This window comes from Emiliania huxleyi (assembly GCF_000372725.1).
Source record: "Emiliania huxleyi CCMP1516 unplaced genomic scaffold EMIHUscaffold_69, whole genome shotgun sequence".
Lineage (NCBI taxonomy): Eukaryota > Haptophyta > Isochrysidales > Noelaerhabdaceae > Emiliania > Emiliania huxleyi.
The window spans coordinates 616,195-624,433 of record NW_005196830.1 but is presented as its reverse complement, the minus strand read 5'-3'; the positions used below and the strand labels follow the sequence as shown (position 1 = coordinate 624,433).

At 64.4% G+C, this 8,239-nt stretch overlaps 4 protein-coding genes across 5 annotated transcripts; 2 read left to right on the top strand and 2 right to left on the bottom strand.

The window, feature by feature from the left end:
* Positions 1 to 297: 297 nt before the first annotated feature.
* On the top strand, positions 298 to 1,306 carry EMIHUDRAFT_438078 (hypothetical protein). Its single transcript, XM_005762240.1, has one exon. It carries the CDS (start codon positions 312 to 314, stop codon positions 1,152 to 1,154), a length of 843 nt encoding a protein of 280 aa, XP_005762297.1. The 5' UTR covers positions 298 to 311; the 3' UTR covers positions 1,155 to 1,306.
* A 424-nt stretch (positions 1,307 to 1,730) lies between these two features.
* On the bottom strand, positions 1,731 to 2,682 carry EMIHUDRAFT_216512 (hypothetical protein; the record flags this gene model as incomplete). The annotated part of the gene is made up of 2 exons (XM_005762239.1): positions 1,731 to 2,027; positions 2,338 to 2,682. The coding sequence occupies 2 exons, from the start codon at positions 2,680 to 2,682 to the stop codon at positions 1,731 to 1,733; spliced, it is 642 nt and encodes a 213-aa protein (XP_005762296.1).
* Positions 2,683 to 2,951: 269 nt separating this feature from the next.
* Positions 2,952 to 4,283, top strand: EMIHUDRAFT_216511 (hypothetical protein; the record flags this gene model as incomplete). The annotated part of the gene is made up of 1 exon (XM_005762238.1): positions 2,952 to 4,283. The coding sequence occupies one exon, from the start codon at positions 2,952 to 2,954 to the stop codon at positions 4,281 to 4,283; it is 1,332 nt and encodes a 443-aa protein (XP_005762295.1).
* Positions 4,284 to 4,554: 271 nt separating this feature from the next.
* On the bottom strand, positions 4,555 to 6,316 carry HXK2 (hexokinase). Of its 2 annotated transcripts, none has more exons than XM_005762236.1 (3): positions 5,661 to 6,316; positions 5,214 to 5,590; positions 4,555 to 4,976 (listed from the first exon to the last, which is right to left on the bottom strand). In XM_005762236.1, exons 1-3 carry the CDS (start codon positions 6,292 to 6,294, stop codon positions 4,626 to 4,628), a joined length of 1,362 nt encoding a protein of 453 aa, XP_005762293.1. In that variant the 5' UTR covers positions 6,295 to 6,316; the 3' UTR covers positions 4,555 to 4,625. The 2 variants fall into 2 exon arrangements, with proteins under 2 accessions (XP_005762293.1, XP_005762294.1); XM_005762237.1 differs by having other exon boundaries at positions 4,556 to 4,976; positions 5,661 to 6,314.
* Between the last annotated feature and the right edge of the window lie 1,923 nt (positions 6,317 to 8,239).

The following is an 8,239-nucleotide window of genomic DNA, read 5'->3' as shown; positions in this document are numbered from 1 at the left end:
CCGCCACCACACAGGGATTTTAAGGAGAGGGGTGTGATGCGCTAGCCGTCGCCCACCCTAGGGAGTCTGCCTCTTCCTATCTCTTTTCGCAGTCTCTCGCCGCTTCTCGCTGCAACCTTCATGCCACCTCGCGGCCGTCCCACTCTCGTCGTTCTCTCCCTTGTCACTTCCTCCTCTGTCGCGTCATTCTCTTCTGCCTCGTCCTGCGCCGCCGCCGCCTGCCGTAGTCACACTTTCGATGACACCGCGAGAAAATCTGTTTTTGCGCTGACCGCAAAAATCGTTGCGCCGACACACTCCGACCAGATTGCATGACCCCAATTCTCCTCCTCCTCCTGGAAACGTCCGCTCTGCAGCCGCGGTCTCGACTCCCTGCCGTCCGTCACGCCCGGGAGCCGCGCTCCGCCTCCACCGTCCGGTTGTGCGACCGTGAGGCTGCCGCGCCCACCGAGGCAGCAGAGACCGCCACACCACCAGCCACTGCTGAGTCCAACAGCCTCCTCGGGCCGCGCGAGGCAGCGCTTGCCAGCGTGCCGCTCTTTTTTCTGCTCCAGTCAACTACCGTCGGCCTCGCTCGTTCGGGACTCCCTCCTGACCTGGCGCCGCCCGTGGGCCGCGCCGCTGCGTTCGGGCTCTTTGCCGCCGTGCAGGCCGCATCCGGGACGTCGGTCGACACGTGGCTGCTCCGTCCCGCCGCGGAGCCCGAGTGGCGCTGGCTCGCCGCGCCGTGGGCGCCGGCGGCGGTCTTCGCCGCCTTTGCTGCCGCAGCGCTCGCCCCAGCGCTCGCATGCCAGCTGTTCGGGCAGGCGGAGGTGGCGGAGGCGCTGCTGCCCGCGGGCGGGCCGCCCCCGTCTGCGGCGCGCTGCCTCGACGTCCTCCTCCTCGCCCCCCTCACCGAGGAAGCCTTCTTCCGAGGCTGGCTTCTCACCGCCTCTGCGCGGGCCGGCGCGCCTCGCGCGGCGTCAGCGGCCGCGTCGGCGGCGCTCTTTGCGCTCTGGCACGCCGGCGACGGCGCGGGCGGGCTGCTCGCCTTTGCGGCGCTCGGAGGGTGGCTCGCCGTCGTGTACCAGGCCGGCGGCGGCCGGCTCGCCCCTTGCGTGGGAGGGCACGTGCTCTGGAATGCGCTCATCTTGGCCTTGCGCGCGGCGCGGTGAGTGTGACAGCAGCGGGCCTGAGATATACTGGTGCTTGGTGCATCTCGGCCGAGATTTCCGACACCCACATACCCTTATATCTACCTGACCACACGGTGCGAATGGTTGGTGGTGTCCGCATCATGTCGCTCACCCGCGTGTAGCGAGAAAAGCGAGCCGTTTTGCTTTGCGCAGAGCGGCGAGCGCCCCTCGCGGCGGGGCTCGCAGCACCAGCAGCAGATCCACTTCCAGCATCAGCAAGCGGTCTGGGGTCCTGGACGCTGGAGATGACGATATTGACGTTGACGAGCCCCGACTCAGTCCGTCCGCGACTCGCGCCTGAGCTTTTTTTTCGCGTCCCGCAGGCTGCCTGGCTCTCCAGCCAGCAGCCTGCAGCCAGCGCGCACGCCCCGGTTTACAAATCATTTGACAAATCTGCCCACATTTTTGGCTCGCGCACAGTTGGTCGACAGGTGGCTCGATTACGCTGACGTGGCCACTATGGAGTATTTGAACGTTCTCCCCCCTCCCCCCGCGACCTCCCCGCCACGCACAAGGGCGGCTAGAAGGGCGGAGTGCGTCTACACAGCGTGGGCGTCAGTGGCCCGGGATGATTCCTTGCAAGTACTCCGGTAGCACGGGTTTCTCCGGGACGGGAACGCGCGCCGTCTCCTCCCCCGTGATTGGGTTGAAGCCCGCGACGTTTGTTCTCTGCTGCAGGTTGGCGGCGCGCATGGCCGCACGGTACCGGAGTGATTCGTCGGAGTAGCGGAGGCACTGGCCGTCCTTCCCCTCCCCGTACTGGAGCGTGATGGGGTCGTACGGCATCGACGTCTTGTTGCTCTTGCAGAACGTCCCCTCGCGCGCCATCGCTTCGTGCCGGGCCAGCTCCGCCTAAGGAGGCGCGTGGTGAGGGCTTTGGGGTCGGCGATGGCGGTGGCCATGTGGCGACTGTCGAGGCGGCGGTGGCGGGCGAGGCAGCGGTTATGACTGTAGAGACAGCTTAGGCAGCGGCTCTGCGTCAGTGGTGGCGGCGCGCGTGCTCCGCCCCGACCGTCGGCTGGTGCCACTGCTGCGACAGCTGGTAGTTGCGGCTGTTGCGGCTGTTGCGGCTGTTGCGGCTGTTGCGGCTGCTGCGGCTGCTGCGGCTGCTGCGGCTGCGACCGCTGCTGCTACCACGCTGCTACTGTGCGAGCCGACGAACCTCGTGCTCTGCCTCGACCACGCGCCATCGCTCCTCCTCCGTGTGTGTGCGGGCGATGCGCTTCGCGTGGAGGACCTGCTCCTTACGCATGAGGACTGCGTTGCGCGACGCCTTCTCTGCCGCCGCCGCGTTGGTTTCGAACCGATCCGACTCTGCGATGTGGCTGAGCGAGTCGGGCGGCGGCGTGAGCGAGTTTGGCTCATAGTGGTAGAAGCACTCCCTCCGCTGAGAGAGGCGCATCTTCTCGAGGTCCTCCTTGTGGACAGTGCCGTGGCGCTCCGCCCGCGACTTGGGCGCAAGGTTGCGCACCTCCCCGAGTGCGGGTGGAGCCGGGCGCGCGCTCATGGTGTATGCCGGCGATGCGTCCGGCCGGGGCGGACGAACTTGTGAAACCGTCAGCCTTGCAAGGTCTCTCTCTCTCAAGGGAGTAAAAGTCTCTCGAAGGTTTACATAGCTCACACAAAATCACAAGAGGAAAGCGAACGACTCGAATTACACCGCCACCGGCACCGGCGCTCCTTCACGCTCGAATCGTTTTTCTTCACCGTTACAGGTACGCCAATGCCCTGCCAGCGCCCGCCGCTCTCGGGCACTCTCGGGTCCGAACCCACACTATGCGCGTTCCTCCGCTCCTCCTTCTCCTCTCGTTCTTCTCGCCTGGCCTCGCCGCCGCATTCCTCACCCAGAGCGCGGTGCTCTCCGAACTCCTAGTCGAGTACGACGCGACTATGCGCCCATCTCAGACGGAGTGCAGCGCGACCTCTGCAGATCACATTCAGGTCCAAATCGTTACGGACGCGCTACACTCGATCGACCAGGTTTCCAAGTCATACGCTCTCGACGCGCTGCTGCTCCTCGTGTGGAGTGACCCCCGCTTGGACTACAGCACCCGGAACCTGTCCTGCGCCAACGCCCTCACATTCGAGAGCATGGACGTGCTCGGCATCTGGTCGCCAAAAGTTTCGGTGCCGCAGGCAAGATCAATCTCACTAGGCGGCGGTTCCGGCAAGATGGCAGCAGACGGCGAGTCGGTCGAGATCGGTGCGGACGGGACCGTTCGGTGGCTTCGACGCATGCACGCCCTGATTCACTGCAACTCCTTCTCCTTCGGCCGCGTGCCATTCGACACGCAGTACTGTCAGATGGATGTGGGTGTGCTCGGCTACAGCTACGAGGAACTAACAGTCGGCTGGCTGACGCAAGAAGCGGCAGCTAACGCGGGCGTCGAGGCGAGTCTGAGGTCGGGGGAGTGGATCGCCACGCTGGAGAGCCTTCGAAGCGACGTGCGAGTGCCGGCACCATTGTCTGGCTACAGGCCGCCATCTCTCGCCGCGCTCTGCTTCTCGCTCGAGCGGAGCTCGCACGGCGCGGACTTCACCATCCTTGTTGCGGTGCTGCTGGTCATCGCCTCATATTCGGGCTTCTACATCTCGCCTGCCGCTGCGCCTGCACGGATCGCGCTCGCGTTCCTTTGTTTCCTGATGGTGCTCAACAACCTCAACTCCGTGTATAGCAAACTGGCGCCCCTTGCTCGCTTCAGCGACGGCGAGCGGGTGTGGATATCTGACTTTCTCACCGGCACAATGATTTTCAACTTTCTCGCACTAATCGAATTTGCCGCCGTCAATTTGGGCCTCCGCCTTGTGGCCGAGCAAAGGGCCGCGACATCAACAAAGGAGGGCGGGCAGCACGCGCGGATCACTGAGGATGGCCATGCTCGCGTAGACGAGGTCGAGGTAGGGCCGCCAGCGAGCGCCACTCGCGCGCGCCGTGCCGCCCTTTTCGTTGTTCACCGCGCCAAGTGGCGACTCACGGCGCTGTCGCAGCTCGACGTGGCGATGCGAGTTGTCTTCCCCATCACATACGGCATCTTCTGCACAGTCATGTTCTCCCTCGTCGATCAATATGGCACCAACGAGAACGGATGCGTCACCATCGCGAATTGAGACCTCGCACCATGTGCGTCTACAATGATTGAATCGACGATTCGTTGCATGCACAAAGCCGAAAGCGCTTCGCCTGAGTGTGTCTCTGGCTGAGTGCTGAGAGCAGCTGCCATGGGAAGCAGAACTTCTGCCAGACTAGCTGCCAGACCAAAATAGAGGGACAGATAGAGTACAACTTATAGTGGAGCCCTCTCGCCTCTGCACAGCGTAAAAAGCCGTATGTGCACAGGGGCTTTCTCCCATCCCCCCCCCCCTGCGATGTCGTCCCTTTCTCTCGAAAAACTAACTCAATAGATTAGATACGCCTTGCGCATTGCATCACTCGCCCTATATAGCCCGCCCTCACTGTGTCTCGCCCCGTGCCTGCGCGGCGGCGGCGGCAATGATGGCGGCGCCCACGCCCGAGCCGTCCTTGGTCAGGACGAGGGACACGTCTCGCGCGCGCTCCGGCCCGAGCAGCATCTCGAGGCCGCCCTCCATCCTCGCCTGGAAGCCGGGGTAGCGCTCGAAGACGGTGCCGTCGACGGCGACTGTGGCGGGCCTCGGCTCGCTCTGCGCAAGCTCGAGCAGCGATGCGATGCCGACGGCGGCGAGGAGCGCCGCACGCGTCGAGACCGCGGCGCACGCGTCGCGCAGCAGGGAGCGGTCCGCGAGGGTTCCCTGGACGCCCGCCTCAGCGAGCAGGTGAGCCACCTGCGAGGGGGGGGGGGGGGTCAAGGGGGGGAGGGGGGCGGGCACACTCGGGCGCTCCAGTGATCATCCCGGGCGACCTCGGGCGACCTCGGGCGACCTCGGGCGACCTCGGGCGACCTCGGGCGACCTCGGGCGACCTCGGGCGACCTCGGGCGACCTCGGGCGACTTCGGGCGACCTCGGGCGACCTCGGGCGATCTCGGGCGATCTCGGGCGATCTCGGGCGATCTCGGGCCACCTCGGCCAAGTCGGGCGTCGCGTCCGCCTCGATGGCTGCCAGCGTGGAGGTGTGCAGCGAGAAGCGCTCGCTAAAGGCGGCGTCGAATCCGGCGGCGCAAGTGCGCGAGAAGCCTGCGCGCACGGCCGGCGCCGCGAGGGCTGTCCGGAGCAGCTCGCCCAAGTACATGCCGGAGACCATCTTCTCGAACCGCTGCAGGCCCGGGTTCTCCGAGGCCGCGTCGACGGCGGCGTCGTGCTCGTTCCGCACGGCCGCCGTGTCGAGGTTGCCCCACTCCGTGTTGATCGCCATCTCGGTCTCGCGAGAGCCGTCCTCGACCCCGCGCCCCTTGCCAATCTTCGCCGCCTGCTCGACGTACGCCGCGTTCGTGCCCGTGCCTAATCCCGGCTCATCTCGGCTCATCTCGGGCAATCTCGGCTCATCTCGCCAGCCCGATGGCGCCCGTGCCGAAGATCACACCCATCGCCGTGCCGGGACAGCTGTACGCCGCGGCCGCCATCGTGCCGACGGTGTCATTGGCGAGCGCGGTTACCCGCATTTTCAGCCCGCGCGCCTCCAGCTGCGCTTGCAGCAGCGCGACGACGTCTGCTCCGATCGCGTCGGCGGCCGCAAAGCCCTTGTTCCATGCGACGAGCGTGCCGGCGTCGATGGCGGTCTGCGCGGCGGGAAAGGAGAAGGTGAAGCCGATGTCGCCGGCTGCCTCGCCGCCGCACTCGGCCGCGACAAAGGCGGAGACGCAGTCGGCGAGAAAGCCAAAGAGCTCTGCGCCGCTGCCACGCTTTGCCGCGTCGGGCACCTTGAACTGGCGCTGCCGGACCGGCCCGATCCGGCCGCCGCCCTCAAGCCTCAGCTGTAGCACCCGGAAGTGCGTGCCGCCCAGGTCGAGCGCGAAGTATTCTCCCGTCTCCTCGCCGGTGACTCGGCGGGTGAGGTAGGTGGGCAGCATCCGCAGCGAGCTGTCCGATCCGGCGAGCCCCGCCCGCGCCTCGGTGAGGAAGAGCTGGCGGAGATTCTCCATCGACGCCGGCGGGAGGGCGAACTCGTCGCGCAGCGCCTCCCAAGCGGCGTCGCGAGCGGCCATTACAAACTTTGTCTGAAACTAGGCGGACCTTGCGCTCGCGCCAGCGCTGGCTGGTACTCGGCATATTTATTTGTTTTTCTGATATCTTGCGAGGACAAAGAGCCAATTTTTATCTACACATCACTCTGAATCATCAGGTTGCAGCGAAGGGAGATAGAAAGAGGCAGACGACCAAGGGTTAGGGTGGGCGACGGCTAGCACCAGCCAGCCATCACACTCCTCTCTCTCCTTAAAATCCCTATGTGGGGAGAGAGAGAGATGGCGGCGTGCTGTCCTCCCATCCCTCCCTTGGGCTGTCTGTTTTCTTTCTTTCTTTCTTTTCTGAATCATCCCAAATAACAATGTGATTGTGTGTAGACATTATAATACTTAATACATCGCGAAAGAATTCTTGTGCGCGGTGCGAGCAAGAATTTTCTCTCTCTCTCCCAGGCTTGGGTCATTTCCACGACGGGACTCCCGCGAGGGCTGCGGGTCGAACACGGTGCGCGCCTGCGCCGAACATTACAACACCACTGCCGGTCCAGCAGTGCGGGAGTCCGTCCGCGCCTCTTTGTCACCCCTGCGCTTGGCGGCGTTCTTCGAGGAGGATCAAAGAGTAAAAAAAGAAAAGTCTGGAGCTGGCGGAAGGGGTGGGCGAACCGAGTACGATAGAGAGACCACGAATGCGGGCACGATTCGTCGACCACGGGGGAGAGCGGGGGGAGCGAGCGGGCCCGACGTCCCTGGGAGGGGGGGCGACACGACCCAATGCCGCCGTCCTCGCCCGAGGAGACGGGCACGGGATCGCCGGAGGCGGAGTTAACAGGATCAGGCAGAGGAGACGAGTCGGTGGCGGCGCGGGGCCACAGCCGGAAAAAGGCTAGGAGGGGAAGTCGGGCCCCGCGCCCGTCGCATAACTAAAGGATCGGGATGCGAACAAAAGGAAGGACCGAGAGGAGAGGGAAGACTCCCTGGAGTGAGGGTAGGGAGACCGCGAGGGGGGGTCCGGAGTGGCGAGACACTGGGTGTGGGTGGGCGTCGTGTCCGTGTCGGGTGTCTACTAGCTCCGAGTAGAGGGGGCGTTCTGCTGCTAGGGGAAACCCGGAGCGCGGAGCTAACCCTCGGAGACCCGTGTTTAATTTATGGGCCTTTCCCTGCGAACGCGCACCCCCCCTAGGGGCCAGCGCTCTCTTGCCCGTAGCCCGATGCCAATCATCCCTAGAATCATCCGGCCCGCTGGGTGCGCTTCTTAGCTCCCCGGCCCTCGTGGAAGTGCGGTTACTGACTGCACTCCAAGTGCTCCAAGTGCTCTGTCGAGCACGCCAAGTGCTCCAAGAGCGAGCGCTCCTCCTCGCCGCCATGGGCACGGCTGCAATCACTCAAATGATTGAGGCAGCTTGCTGTGGTTGGTGTCACCGATCGCTTTGATGATTCCTGGGCGCATGTGACGTTCGTGTCGCGCTCGGTGACCTCGCCCTCAGCAACGATTTGATGCCTGCAGCACGTGCAGACTATCGAGTGAGTGTGGGGCCCCATGTCTGACAGACCCCCCTCACGCCGACGTGGTGAAGCTGACTAGGTTTCTTCATAAATGACATGCTCGTCTACGATGAGGCAAGTCGCCTTGCGTCCCGAGGACCTCGGCAACATGTTCGATATCGCGACACATAGAGGCTAATCGCTCTGCAGCTCGCGCTCCCCCTCTGCGTCGCTCATTTGACGGGGTTGAGGGTTTGCCATTCGGATGTGTATGTGTACAGAGTTGTGCGCACACTGCTATACCAAGTGTGGGGCGGCGGGTTGTCGTTCGGTAGCCTGTGCGCAGCCTGTGCGCCGGCTATTGTCGGGGCGAAAGTAATTCTGTTGTCACACAGCGCGGAATAGACAGATAGCGGTCGAGTGCGCGGACGGGCCTCGGATTTCCTTTTCTTGGCTAGAAATTCTTTCTTCTTGCCAGTTCGCA